Source organism: Acomys minous (genome assembly GCF_964271855.1).
Source record: "Acomys minous genome assembly, chromosome: 5".
Taxonomy (NCBI): Eukaryota; Metazoa; Chordata; class Mammalia; order Rodentia; family Muridae; genus Acomys; species Acomys minous.
Genome location: NC_140494.1, coordinates 84,987,765 through 85,002,493, shown reverse-complemented (window position 1 = coordinate 85,002,493; position 14,729 = coordinate 84,987,765). Strand labels below are relative to the sequence as shown.

Sequence of the window (14,729 nt, the reverse complement as noted above, 5' to 3'; positions counted from 1 at the left end):
TGTTGCAATAGGATGCGTGACGGCAAACAGAAGTGTAAAACAGAACACAAAAACCCCATAATGTCCAAAGATAAACTTTAATGTTATCAAGACTTCCCCACTTAAGCACAAATGATATCTATCAGTAGTAGAAAGGATGTATTAATTTATCAGAATTCTAGAGTATTCTGCAATGAAAATGAAACAGATTACAAGTGACAATGTTGAGGAACATCAGGTAATGTTGAATAATTAATAATGGGATCAAAAGAGAACATGATTCTATTTATGTGTAGTTCAGGACAGTAAAACTAGCCTAGGTTTCTGTGTTTTGCTGGTAATCGCAGCATTTAGGGGAGGTGGAGACGGAGAGGCCAGCCTGGGCTACACCATGAGTGCCAAGCCAATCTGGGCAAGAAAGAGACCCTATCTAAAACACAACCTCCTCTGCAGGTTTTATTTCATCAGTCCTGTTTACTGACTGAATTGGGATCTTAGCACCTTTCTTTTGCTCTTACTGTCTGTCATTCTTTTTGTTAGTTTGTTTGGTTTGGTTGTTTTTTTTTTTTTTTTTTTTGAGACAGGGTTTCTTTCTGTAGCCTTGGGTCTGCCTAGCTCTTCTTTTTTTTTTATTTTTTATTTTTTTATTTTTTGGTTTTTCAAGACAGGGTTTCTCTGTGTAGCCTTGGCCATCCTGGACTCTCTTTGTAGACCAGGCTGGCCTTGAACTCACAGTGCTCCTCCTGTCTTTGCCTCCTGAGTGCTGGGATTAAAGGCGTGCAGCACCACGCCCGGCCTTATTGTCCTTCTTATGTGTTTAGCTTATAACATTATGTGGTCACTCAATGAGAATCATTAGAGAATTTTCTGCAGTGTTCTCTTATTGATAGACCAGTCTTATCAGTCTCAAAGCCTCTTACAGAAAACAGAAAACAACAAATTTCATGCAGCCAAATTCTCTACTGTTTCTTCTCAAGTATTTCTTTCCCTGGGCTACCTCCCTGTTTCCCTTTTCATAAGCGTGGAGGTGGGGTGGGGTGGGGTAGAAGGGGGCAGGGGTTTGTCTGCATGTGCAAAACCAGGGGTAAGCAATTGTACACTACGAAGAGCTCTGAGTTTTGTTGTTGGGAAAGGAAACTGCAAACATAGCAATTACAATCAAGGTGTCAGGAGAGTCTGGTAGGAAGTGAAAACTGTTCTAAAGGTGCTTTTTGAATTGAGAAAGAAGTAGCTATTACCAAACAGCCCACAAGGAGTACCTAGGGAGAGAGTGATGCGCTGAGGGGCTGACGTGATAGGAGTTAGGAGGTCAGGGGATGGGAAAGAAAAAGAAAAAGCTTATGCTTGCTATCAATAGGGTGCCGCCGAAGCACTCTCAGCAGGGAGGATGAGGTGCATGCTAAGCATGGTGGTTCACACGTGTAACTAGGGCTTGGGAGGCAAAGGCAGGAGAAGCTCCAATCTGAGGCCAACATGGGCTACACAGTGAGGCTGTTTCTAAAAACCGAAAGAAAATCAAGAATAGTTGGCTCAGGCTATTCCCAGAACTCTGGAAGCTGAGGCAGGTAGATCTCACAAAACAAAACTAGAAGCAAAAAGCAATAAATAAATAAATAAATAAAAATAAAAAGAGTAAAATATAACATGAAGTCCTGGGCTCCTGGGATTGTAGGTGTGAGCCACCATGCAAGGATTCTGCGGGTTTTGTGTTTGAGACTGGATCTCACAGATCCCAGGCTGGCCTCAAAGTGCAGCTGAGGAGGACCGTGAACTACTACTGATCTTCCAAATCTTAGACTGCAGTTGCAGCCACCATGCTGAGCTGTTGCGTGGGGCCCTATGGGAAAGAACCTTATCCTAGGAAGGTGTGGCTCCTCACAAGATTCTCGAGACAGGGTATCTGTGAGTCCTTATCGGTCACAGCTACAAAGCAAGGCAGTGTATCTAAAAGAAAAGAGACAGAGAAGAGAGACAAAGAAAGGGAGAGAGAGAAGGGGAGATAAAAAGGTTACAAGAGGTGAGCTAGGTGTGATGTTGCAGCCTGTAATCCGCAAGGCTCAGGATGCTAAGGCAAGAGGCCACTCTGCTAAGTAGAAGGACACAGGGAAGCAAGAAACAAAGGATCAAGGGAGGGAGGGGAGGAGGAGCAAGAGAGGAAAGAAGAGAAACCTTTTCTGATTTAATACCATTTCTAAGCAACACACATCTTTTCTATAGCTTCCTCTTCTGTGTCATCTTACCAGTCTAATCCGCGTTTCCACTAGGAAATCACATACAGATCATAGTCCATTGTGACTAAGTCAAGAGTGGCGACCAGAGAAACTGCTTCGGTTTTGAAATTTGAAATGTAAATGCCACGTTAACTCTCTATTTATAGCTTTTCTTTCCCACTTGAACTTCTGATCCCCCTACTCCATATCTTGTATGGAAGGCTCTTAAGTGTGCACCACCACTCCGGGGTTATATGGTGCTGGCTACCAGAACCAGGGTCGCTTGCACACAAGGAAAGCACTCTCTCAACTGAGCCACATCTCCAGCACCCCAGCCCTTTACATTTATTTTGGAATAGGCTCTCAATAAATTACCCACAAAGACCTTGAACTTGCCATCTTTCTGATACAGCTTCTCATGTAGCTGGGATTACAGGCCTGTGTCATCAGATTAGCCTATTTATTGCTTTTCAAAGAAGAAAAGGGAACGTATTCTCATCAGTATTCTTTTTTTTTTTTTATTTTATTATGTATACAGTATGCATCCAATCACATTATAGATGGTTGTGAGCCACCGTGTGGTTGCTGGGAATTGAACTCAGGACCTCTGCAAGAGCAGTCAGTGCTCTTAACCTCTAAGCTATCTCTCCAGCCCCTCATCAGTATTCTTATCACAATTAAGTTCTTCTGCTAAAGGGAAGAGAATGACCCCCTGACCCCCTGACCCCCGAGTCGGCCATGAAGAAGTTAGAGGACAACAACACACTCGTGTTCACTGGGGATGTCAAGGCTAACAAGCACCAGGTCAAACAGGCTGTGAAGAAACTCTATGACATCGATGTGGCCAAAGCCAATACCCTGACAAGGCCTGACAGAGAGCAGAAGACATATGTTTGACTGGCTCCTGATTATGATGCTCTGGATGTTGCCAACTAGATTGGGATCATCTAAACTGAGTCCAGTTGGCTAATTCTAAATACACACTTTTTTCACCATTAAAAAAAAAAAAAAAGGACGAGAATGAGGATCCAAGACACCATGCTAAGTGAGGGAAAGTCAGAATAGTATAGGGTATGTTTTCAGCTGCAATCTCTTCATAAAGGTTTTAGTTGTCCCATTTATTGATCGATATTTCAGCAAAAAGTATGGACTAAAGCAGAATCTGTATAATAAGTTAATAATAATAATAATAATAATAATAATAATAATAAAACCGCTTTGTACAATGGTGGATGTATAAGAATACCAGAGACAAAAGTTTTCCTAAGGCTTTGTTTCACTGCTAAATTACCTAAATCAGAAAATGCAGACTAAGTCGACACTGAGTTCAAATCCAGCCTGGTCTACAGAGTGAGCTCCAGGACAGCCAGGGATACACATGGGGGAAAAAAAGAAAGAAGGAAAGAAAGAAAGTGTAAGGCCAAGTTGGTCTGGTGCTTGAACTCAACTATTGACTAAATTATGGGGAAAGAACTGATCCAACAAAGGTAGGTCTTCTGTTGAAAAGACTCCATCCTCAAGCCCCTGTCTCTCCATACTCAGGCAGCTCACTGTGCTGCGGCTATCAGCACACCTATTCTCTAATGCTATACTTTAATCATACACTACACTAATCATATACTACAATAATATTTAATCATATTCTCACTACAATGACTTTAGGTTTGAGGGAGATTATTTTAATAGGTGTAATTTTTTTTTTTTTTTAGTACTGTAATTTCTAAACCCAGTGACTCACACAGGGACAGAATCTATTTTCTTCAAGGCAATGTTTTCAACTGGATAAAAGAGAGAGTATTTTGCCACCCACAGGACATTTTTGGTTGTCACAATTCTCTATGTGTAAAAAAACAGTCGCTTACAATAAAGAATCAATTCCTCCACTACTGAACTGCTGAACTTGCGAAGCCTTGATCTGCATTATAAGGAGGATTGGCATTTTAAGTTAAAGTATTTTTAGTGTACAAAAGAATGTGGTTTTTTCTGATATTTCCTGGGCTTTAGGGTGTTATTGTTGTTGTTCTGTCAACACAGGGTTTCTCTGTGTTATCTTGGCTGCCCTGAATTCACTTTGTAGACCAGGATGGCCTCCAACTCACAGAGATTCACCTGCCTCTGTCTCTCAAGTGTTGGGATTACAGGTGTGCACCAGCTCAATAGTTCCTGTTTTAAACTTAGTTTATGGTAAGCAAGTACTCTCTCTATCAGTCCCATTATGACATCCTCAAGCATGTATTATCATTGAGACCTGCTTATGTATTTGGCCCTGACTTCTGCCAGGATTGATATTTTAAAGTAACTTTTGACTTTCGTATTGTTTGGGGTTTTTGTTTGTACGTTTTTGGAGACAGGGTATCACTGGCTGTCCTGGAACTTGTTGTGTAGACCAGGCTGACTTTAAACTCATAAAACTTGTCCTGCATCAGCCTCGGATATTCTGTTTTAAGATGAAAGAGTAATATCTATACCAAATCACAACTTAAAAAAGCCTAACGCCAACTTAAGTGGCCTCTAAGATACTGGCATTTATAAATGTATGTTTTCTGTCAACATAACAGTGGGGTAAATTGTAGGAATGTACAAAAATCAGTTCTGTGTTTTATAACACCAAACAGCAAATAATATAAAACAATTAAGATAAAAAACTATTTTCACTGAAAAATAACTTAGTTTTTCAATTTAAAAAACTCTGCTGCAACATACAATGACATGAGTTTCAAAGTACCATAATGAAAACTATTACTTTGTATGCTAATTTTAAAAAAATCTAGGCCAGGCATGGTGGTACATACCTGTAATCCCAGCACTTGGAAGGAGAGGCAGGCAGATCTCTGTGAGTTTGAGGCCAGCCAGGTCTACAAAGTGAGTCCAGGGCAGCCAGGACAGAGAAGCCCTGTCTCGAAAAACAAAAAACAAAGCAAAACAAAACAAAAAATCTTAGCTAGTGATGTCCATAACCTCAGCACTCGGGAGACCAAGGCAGGACGGTCATGAGTTCAAGGCCAGACCCTGTCTCAAGACAATTCTGAAAACTGGTCTACTGGGTACTGCAATACCCCAAAGCCAAAAGTTCTAGTCTTTTTTTTAAACTTCAGTTTGGGAATTAGCTGTTTCCCTTAACTCTGTTGTTTTGGTATCTGGCCTCAGAAATGTTTCCATGAAGAACCAAACGCTGGTAAAACGGTCCAGGAACTGTCTAATATTATTAAAGATTTAAAGATGGCAAATATGCATATCTACTTAAAAATGGAAAGGCAATTAAACTTAACAACCTTGTATCTAAACACCTATTCTTATTACATCAATTCAAAATGTTTAAGAATAAACGCATACAAAACACACAGAACATACACGGAAATGTAGAGATGTGTTTCCTACAGCTGATTTTTGTCTGAACATTCTAAAAGATACCACAACTTACTACACGTCTGAAATGCTCTGAAATCAGACTGAACTCTAGATTACACTGTAGAGTGCACAGCTCCTCCTGCCCGCGGCTAGCGCCTGAAGCAGGGAAAGGAGCGCGCTCCCTTCCCTCTGCGAGACTGCTCCAGGTCCACCGAGTGCAGACCCCAAAGCTCTCCGCCCGCTGCAGCCGCGCCACCTGGGCCGAGCCTGCCTGCACTCACCAGTCACACGAATAGACTCCAGCATCGCCCCACAGAAGCCGAGGCCGAGGCCGGCGGGCCTGGCGGCGAAGACTCCTGGAAGGTAGCTCGGGTCCAGCCCGGACAGGACCCGCAGCGCCGAGCGGAGGACGACGTCTGACACAGCGGCTGGAAGGTGTACAGAGGGTTCCACCTGGCCTCAGCGCTGAGAACCCGCCACGGTGACGTCATTGCAACCCCGTTGCTATGAGACGCTCCAGCCTTTTATGCTCACTCGCGCTACCAAACAAACACGCTAGCCGTTGGAGGCGCTCGTGCAACAGACATCCTGCTCGTAAGGAGAGAAACGAACTACAACTCCCAGCGTGCCGAGCGCCGACCATGCAAAGAGTGGGTCCATAGCAGCTTGGGTGTCTCAGAGGAATAGTCCGTTTGCAATTAATAAACAATTTTGAATTTAACAGTTGCGGGGCGGGGGTCTGTATGAGGCTCAAGGGGCCTTAGTTTCGTGCTGGCAATGAGAAACAGAAATGGTGATATTTCCGTCTGGCGCGGTGGCACACACCTGTGATCCCAGCACTCAGGGAGGCAGAGGCAGGAGGATCCTGAGTTCGAGGCCAGCCTGGTCTACAAAGTGAGTCCAGGACAGACAGTGAACGCTACACAGAGAAACCCTGCTTTGGAAAGAAAAGACAGATATGAGAGAGAGAGAGAGAGAGAGAGAGAGAGAGAGAGAGAGAGAGAGAGAGAGAGAGAGAGAGAGAGAGAGACGGCTTTTCTCTATACAGCCTTTGCTGTCCTGGACTCACTTTGTAGACCAGGCTGGCCTCGAACTCACAGCGATCCACCTCCCTCTGCCTCCCTGAGTGCTGGGATTATAGGCGTGCGCCACCACACCTGGCTACCAGAAGAATATTTAATACTGCAGAATGCAGAGTATCTTCAACATCTTCAACACTGTTTTACATTGTGTGCGTGTGTGTGTGTGTGCGCGCGGTCGGTCAGAGGTCAGAGGACAACGTGCAGGAGTCGGTTCTCTCCTTCCACAAACGTGCTCTGGGACTCAAGCTGAGATCTGCCAGGCTTGGTGGTTGGTGCCTTGGCCTGCCGAGCCATCTCTCCAGCCTGCATCTTCCACATTTTTCAGGGTTTTGTTTGTTTTGTAATTGTCAATGCTGAGAACAACATTTTACAAAAGCATATGGTACAAAAATAACAAAAGTATGCTTAGGGAATTTCAGAATGTCAGAAATTCTGCCCTATTCCCAAGACAAAGTTCATTTCAATTAAAAAATAAAACTCAAGTCAGCACATTTTTGGCAGGGACTGTGGTGGTCGTGACATGAGGTTTCATGTAGCCAAGGCTGACTGAGCACTCACTATACAGCTGAGAACTTTGAACTCCTGACCCTTCTCCTCCTCAGCTACTCAAGTGCTGGGATTACAGGAGTGTACCACCACACATGGCTAAAACAACAACTGTACTTAAACATTTTCTTTAAAATGAATGTGGTCTTCTAAAAATTTATTTGTGTGCATGAGTGTTTGCCTTTGTATGTACCATGTGACTGCCTGGTCCCCATAGAGACCAGCAGAGGGCATCCATCATCAGATTCCCTGAAATTGGCTTTGTGGATGCTGTGAGTCACTGTCTCTGTGCTGGGAACTGAACCCAGGTCCTCTGCAAGAGCAGCAAGTGCTCTTAACTACTGAGCCACCTCTTTAGCTCTTCCAACAGGCTGAGCCTGGTAGACTAAGCCTGTGATACCAGCTACTTGGATACAGGGCGAGTACAAGACCAGCTGGGCAGCTTAGTGAAACTCTGTCTCCAAAGAAAAAGTAAGAAGAGGTTGCAGAGCCGGGCGTGGTGGCGCACACCTTTAATCCGAGCACTCTGGAGGCAGAGGCAGGTGGATCTCTGTGAGTTCGAGGCCAGCCTGGTCTACAAAGTGAGTCCAGGACAGCCAAGGCTACACAGAGAAACCTTGTCTCGACAAACCAACCAAACCAAACCAAACCAAAACCCCCAAGCACTCAGGGACAATCCAATGTAAAGGTATACTAGGTACTTACATGCTGAGGGGTCACAGCGGAAGACTATTAAACGTCTTTGTTTCCATAATGATACCACTGTGTCCTGCTTCCCTAAGAGCAGACAACCTTATAAACCATTAAAAACACTGCCGCTCTAAACATCAAATCATCTGGAATCCCAGCTGAGGTCTTTCAGGCAGCATGCATTAGTGCATACACAATCTAAAGTACACAGGCTTTGTGTTCAGAGCCCAGCTGCAGCGCCATCAGCTGGTGCAATGCCAGTGCTACGAGAAATGCTCTGGGTTCAACACATTTGATTTGAAGTCAACACTTGATGATTCCACGTCCAGGAATGTTTCACTGTTGGAAACAATTTTCACAACCCCACACTCAGTTACATGACGTCATGTGGAGGCTCAACCCTCAGTTTCTAGATGCGCCTTGTAGTCTCACCCTGACTCGAATCTACTCCCAAGCCCAGAGGCCAGAGCAGCCCCTCTGTCGTCCTGCCACCCTGCTGCCTACTCCTGCAAGGTCCTTTATGACCCAGCTCTGGTCAGTTTGGCTGTCATCGCCTTCTGTGCCCTCACTCGCCTAGAGACCCACTGGCAGCTTGCTGCTGCTCAGTGGTGATGCAAGCTTTACCACAAGGCCTTTGTCATTGGTGACTTTTCCTACTTGGAATGCTTGTCCTCCAAACAGCTCCAAACTCCCTCCCTCAGTTCACTCAGGTCTTGATCCAAATGTCACTCTTCTATTCGGCTTTTCTATCCACACAGCTTAAAATTCCTCTTCATATTTGATGTCCCTTTCTCTGGTCTATTTTCCATTAGCATCACTTGTGCTATGCTCTTCAGGATTTCTTCCCTATTGTGTGTATCCATTGATAGCACATGCAATGTTTTCTCTTTAGCGCTATAGAGATTAAACCTATGGCCTCACAGATAAGCACACTGATCTTTTAATGTTCATTTTATTTCTGCACTCTCTGCCTCAAGAACAGTACCTAGGAGGCAGGCATGGTGGCACACACCTTGAATCCCAGCCCTAGGGAGGCAGAGGTAGGCAGATCTCTGTGAGTTCGAGGCCAGCCTGGTCTACAGAGTGAGTTCAGAACAGCTAAGGCTACACAGGGAAACCTTGTCTCAAAAAAATCAAAACAAAACAAAACAAAAACAACCCCCCCCAAAAAAACCCAGTACCTAGGGAGTGGGGAGCTGAAGAGATGGCTCAGTAGTTAAGAGCACGTGTTGCTCTTGTAGAGGACCCTGATTTAGTTCCCACACCCACATGCACGTCACAACCATCTGTAACTCTGAGGGGGAGATCTAGTTCTGGTTTCTTGGGCACAGCATGCATACATGCATGCATGTGCTGCATAAACATATACACAGGTTAAAAAGTAACCCTTACACATGACATATAAATGGAAAACATTCAAAAGAAAAAAGAAGAGCGCCTATAACAGTGGGTACTCAATAAATGGGAGCTAACAAGTGAATAGTAGAAAGCTTATGATTTTCAGTGTTAACTCAGAGAAACAGAATGATATCAAATGGGTCTTCAGATGAGTTCATTTGTTGTTGTTTATTTGTGGAGGTTGTTTGCTTGCTTGCTTGTTTGTTTGTTTTGAGACAGGGCTTCTCTGTGTAGCCTTGGCTGTCTGGCACTCACTTTGTAAACCAGGCTGGCCTTGAACTCACAGAGATACACCTGCTTCTGCCTCCTGAGTGCTGGGATTACAGGTGTCCAATGCTGAGTTCATGTTTTGGTTCAAGCATTTGCTAAAGGAATTTAATTGCAGTTACTCTTGTGACACACAGGCCTGCACTCTCTGAGCATCTTGTTCCACAAACTTCTAGTGTCTACAGTTACTGTAGCTTCAGGGCTCTTTCTCAAAAAAGGAAAACTTGTGGATAGAAGACAGCATTTTGCCTGCTGTCTAGTCTGTTTCCCTTTTACAGTATATTCAACAATTATTCTTTGAAAAAGAAAACAGCCAGGCATGGCAGCACACCTTTAATCCCAGCACTCGGGAGGCAGAAGTGGGCAGATCTCTGAGTTCGAGGCCAGCCTGGTCTACAAAGTGAGTCCAGGGCAGCACAGCCAAGGCTACACAGAGGAACCCTGTCTTTAAAAAACCAAAAAAAAAAAAAAAAAAGAAAAGAAAGAAAGAAAAAGAAAGAAAGAAAACTAAGAGCATTGTCTACTCTTCCAGAGGTCCTGAGTTCAATTCCCAGAAACCACATGGTGGCTCACAGCCATCTAGAATGAGATCTGGCGCCCTCTTCTGGTCTGCAGGCACAGATGCAGGCAAAACACTGATAAGTAATAAATCTTTTTAAAAAAAAAGAAAGAAAGAAAAAGAAAAAAAGAAAGAAAGAAAGAAAAAGAAATTAAGGAATGACCTAATGGAAGTTTGTCAGAACACAGTCCAAGAATGGAGTTGCGGGGCTGGCGAGCACTGCCTGCTCTCCCAAAGGACCTGGATGCAATTCCCAGCACCCACATGGCAGCTCACAACTGTCTGTAACTCCAAGATCTGACACCCCTACACCAATGCACATAAAGTAAAATTAAATAAAATATTAAAAAAAAAAGAATGGAGTCATATGAGAATTCTGAGTGCTTGTGAGAAAACGCCAAGTAAGCAAGTCTTGTGACCTCAGTGCCTTTAAAACACAGAGTTGTTCATGGAATGTGTGTTTGTGCTCCTTCCAGGGGTAGCAGACAGGAGTGAGTTCACTTCAGCTGTGGTTTTCCATGTTTCTGCCACATGTGGCTTGTCCTGTGATGGACACCTTACTCATGTGATGCTTCTTAACCCTCAAAGTACAAACTGACTGATGCTCTGAACAAAGCTGGCTACTGCATGAGACTTTAGTCCGCCTCTCCCAGGTTCAGGACACAGACTACAGTGATAAACAGATTTATAAAGTCATATGGTCATAGCTCGTGCAGAGTGTACTCTGAATGCTTTTTGCCAGTGCACTTATTCATTGTGTTAATTTTCTTTATATTTCATTAGCTTTTCAGTTTTTCTTTTTCTTTTCTTTCTTTTTTTCCCTGTTTTTCAAGACAGGGTTTCTCTGTGTAGCCTTGATTGTCCTGGACTCACTTTGTGACCAGGCTGGCCTCCACCTCACAGCGATCTGATCCCACCTGCCTCTGCCTCTGCTGGGATTAAAGGCGTGTGCAACCACATCCAGCTCAATTCATGGATTTTTATATAAAAGGGCATAGCTTAATGTATTTAGACTATAGAAATAACTTACGGACTCTAGGGAAGATTTTAAATACTGATATGCACTATATATATGACTACATAAATGCAAAAATATATATTGTACACATATATATACAAACTAAAGTATATATTAAAATTATACCTCCTCTTCAATGATCATCAATCTTAAGGATTTGGAGGCTTTTGTTTGTTTGTTTGTTTGTTTGAGACAAGGTTTCTCTGTGTAGCCTTGGCTGTCCTGGACTTGCTTTGTAGACCAGGCTGGCCTCGAACTCACAGTGATCCTCCTTCCTCTGCCTCCCAAGTGCTGAGATTAAAGGCGTGCGCCACCACGCCTAGCTCTTACCTCATTCTTATGTTTATTTTTTCCCTGCCAATATTTTTGTCAATATAATCAAAACATTTAAAATTATGTTTTACATATTCAAGTACTTGCTAACACATTCATGAACACAAGGTTTTATCTATTCTTAGGCTATGGTGCTGCTGCTGTTGTTCACTATTCCCAGCTATGCAGTTATTCATCCTCACTAAGTCTGTGCATCTGCATTGCTAACAGCTGATTCACTCTGTGCCCGCTCGGGGTCTGTACTGGGTACAGCATCTGCAGCTGTCCCGTTCTGCTTTTGAGTCAGCATTGTTTTTACACACTGCCAGGACAAAGAACAATTACATCTTTCTGAAAAACCTTCTTTTATACCTGTTTCTACATGACTAGTTAAGAGGGAGATAAAAGAACTGATTTATCACTCACTCTTGCAGTTTTCTCCCTCTCTCCATTGTTTTCCCCATTGTTTTTGGGGTTTTTTTTGTTTGTTTGGTTTGGTTTTTGGTTTTTCAAGATAGGGTTTCTCTGGCTGTCCTGAACTCACTTTGTAGATCAGGCTGGCCTTGAACTCACAGAGGTCCCCTTTCCTCTGCCTCCCAGAGTGCTGGGATTACAAGGGTTATGGGGCTGAATAATCAAAATGTATTATATACATTGCAAAAATACGTCATCATGAAGGTCCTTATAAATAATTAATATGCTAATAAAAATATTTCAAAAAGGTTGATCAGTGTTTGGGGGAAGAAATCAAATGGTATAGGTAAGTCACCCAAAGACTCGGCCCATGTGCTACTTAAAGGCAGTAAAGCCTTTAAGAGGCAGAGCCTCTTTCCTGAAGGCACCATGCATTTCAGACTTTGGACCCAGTGCTGGATGAACAGGAACTGACCTGAACACCTCCTCCCTGAGGCCAAGCTTCTCATGGTACCAGAAGGTAACATGCAAGTTTTCTTTTTTTGTTGTTGTTTTTTGTTTTGTTTTGTTTTGTTTTGTTTTGAGACAGGGTCTCTCTGTGTAGCCTTGGCTGTCCTGGACTCACTTTGTAGACCAGGCTGGCCTCGAACTCACAGCGAACATGCAAGTTTTCAAAGGAAGGAAGCAAACAACAGTCCTACCCAACTATGACACCAATGAACCACAGTAACCACCAGCAAGGCATGATGGCCTTAAGGGTGCGCTAGTGGCACGTATAACCAACAACTCTAATTGGACTTGGACCTGCTCAAAGGAAGGATGTCATGACTGGAACTGGAAACCTACTACTCAGGGCTAGTGAAGTCATAGATACTGGAGAAAACCCAACATCCACCTCCTTATTAAATCAGCATAATCGCCATATTTGTCCTTATACCCACAGATGAGTGCAGTCCTCACCCCTCATTATGGAAACTTCTCTCTGTAACCGTGACCATTACAGAAAGCCACAACCAATCAAAATGCAGAGTTGTGGAGTCTAGTCTTTATTGAGCACGTTGTATTTAGAAATATATAAACACAGTTATGCTCACATATGTATATAATAACAACCTGTAAAAGTAACGTTTCTTTTCCTGGGTCAGTTGCTGTCTGGGAGGCTTACTGCCTCTGTCTGCTAACCTAGGCCTAGTTCTGTGAGCTTCCAGCCTCCATTCAGTCTAACCGAGGCCTAGATGTTTCCGGCCTCTGAGACTTACTGCTTAATAAGCTCACCATTACTTGTTCTTCCTTACTGAGCACTGGGCTGGCTGGGTCAACTCAGCTGTTCTGGATCAAACTCCTCTCTCAGCTGATTTATTTAATCTGGCTTCTCTCTCAGCCCAGAATTGCTCTGCTTGGCCTCATACTAACACAGCAATCTGCTCTAATCTTCTGGCTCCTTCTCATTTTCTGGCTAGTTCCGTCTTCACCTGCGTTCTCTCTGCCACCCATCTCTCTATTACTGTCCTAGTAAAACCTGCCTTCTCTGTCTGTGAAACTGCCTCTTAAGTAGCTTCCCTTTCCTCTTTCCTCTTGAGAGTTGGGCAAATCCTATTTTGTCAAATCTTATCTGATTCGTCACCTTTTCTGCATGGTGACATTACTTTCAAACATGGGTGTTTGCTTCTACAAACTAACTTTACCTTCATTTGGGATTAAAGGCGTGTACCACCACACCTGGATCTAAGCTTTTCTTTACCTAATACTTGCTCTATACCAGGCTGGCCTTGAACTCAGATCTGTTTGCCTCTGTCTCCTGAATTAAAGGCATGTTTGTATTCCAGCCGGATCACACAGACCTAGAAGACCTCTGGATGTGATCTCTTGCCAGAACAGCCATGTTCTGAATTAACATTCCTCTACAACAACTAAGAAAAAAGAGGCCATAAGTTTGAAAGAGAGCAAGAAGTGTGCGTGTGAGGGTTTGGGGATAGGAAAGGGGAAGTGATGTAATTACATCATCTCAACATACTCAAAAACTTGTACTTATTATTCTTGTCTGACTGTAGTGAGTGGGCACCTCCGTCCTCTGGTGATTGCTCACATCAAGACGTTTGCCCCACAAGCCTGTCTGCTAGGGAAGAAGGTCTTCACTAACTGTGGAGCCTGCATCTGAGACTGCTGCCTTACAGAATGTTACATGTTACATGTGATACATAGTATCGGATTATAGGATTATACCAATTATAAGAAATAAACCTCTTTAAAAACTACTCTGTTTTGGCCAGGCATGGTGGCACATGTCTCTAGTCCTAGCACTTGTGAGGCAGAGGCAGGAGGGTCTCTGTGATCTATACAGCCCCAGGGCAGACAGGAAAATACACAGACTGCGTCTCAAAAAATCAATCAAACAAGCAAACAGACGAACTTTTGATATTTTGTCATGGAGGAAGGCGAACTAACACAACTGGGACGACGCCAGACTGCAAAGTAGGGGAAAGGCGACTGAAACAGATTTTATGGGCTGCGGCATTGGGAAGGGTTAAAGTGAGAGGAGATGAATTTTGACAAGGTAGAAGACAATGAAGTACAGTAAACCACATGTATATCCTTGAATCAAAGTTAAAGGAAATTTATCCTTGATGCTCAATTAAAGAATATGAGCACTGGGGCTGAAGAGATGGCTCAGAGGTTAAGAGCACTGACTGTTCATCCAGAGGTCCTGAGTTCAACTCCCAGCAACCACATGGTGGCTCACAACCATCTATAATGTGATATGATGCCCCCTTCTGGCCTGCAGGTGTACATGCAGGCAGAGCATTGTATATATAATAATAAATAAATATTTTTAAAAAAGGAATATGAGCACACGCTAGGCATGGTGGCGCACAACTTTAATCCCAGCATGTGGGAGGCAGACATAG

General features: G+C 43.4%; 1 protein-coding gene across 5 annotated transcripts in view; it reads right to left on the bottom strand.

Moving 5' to 3' along the window:
• Nucleotides 1-14,729, bottom strand: part of MATCAP2 (microtubule associated tyrosine carboxypeptidase 2) — a gene marked incomplete at its 5' end in the record, with an annotated part of 44,317 nt that overhangs the window by 24,903 nt on the left and 4,685 nt on the right. For 2 of the 5 annotated variants that reach the window (XM_084782924.1, XM_084782926.1), the window contains one exon: nucleotides 5,819-5,965. The exons of the other annotated variants lie outside the window; for them this stretch is intronic. In XM_084782924.1, coding sequence (XP_084639050.1) covers nucleotides 5,819-5,965 — 147 coding nt within the window. The remainder of the gene's footprint in view (nucleotides 1-5,818; nucleotides 5,966-14,729) is intronic. 5 annotated transcript variants of the gene reach the window in all.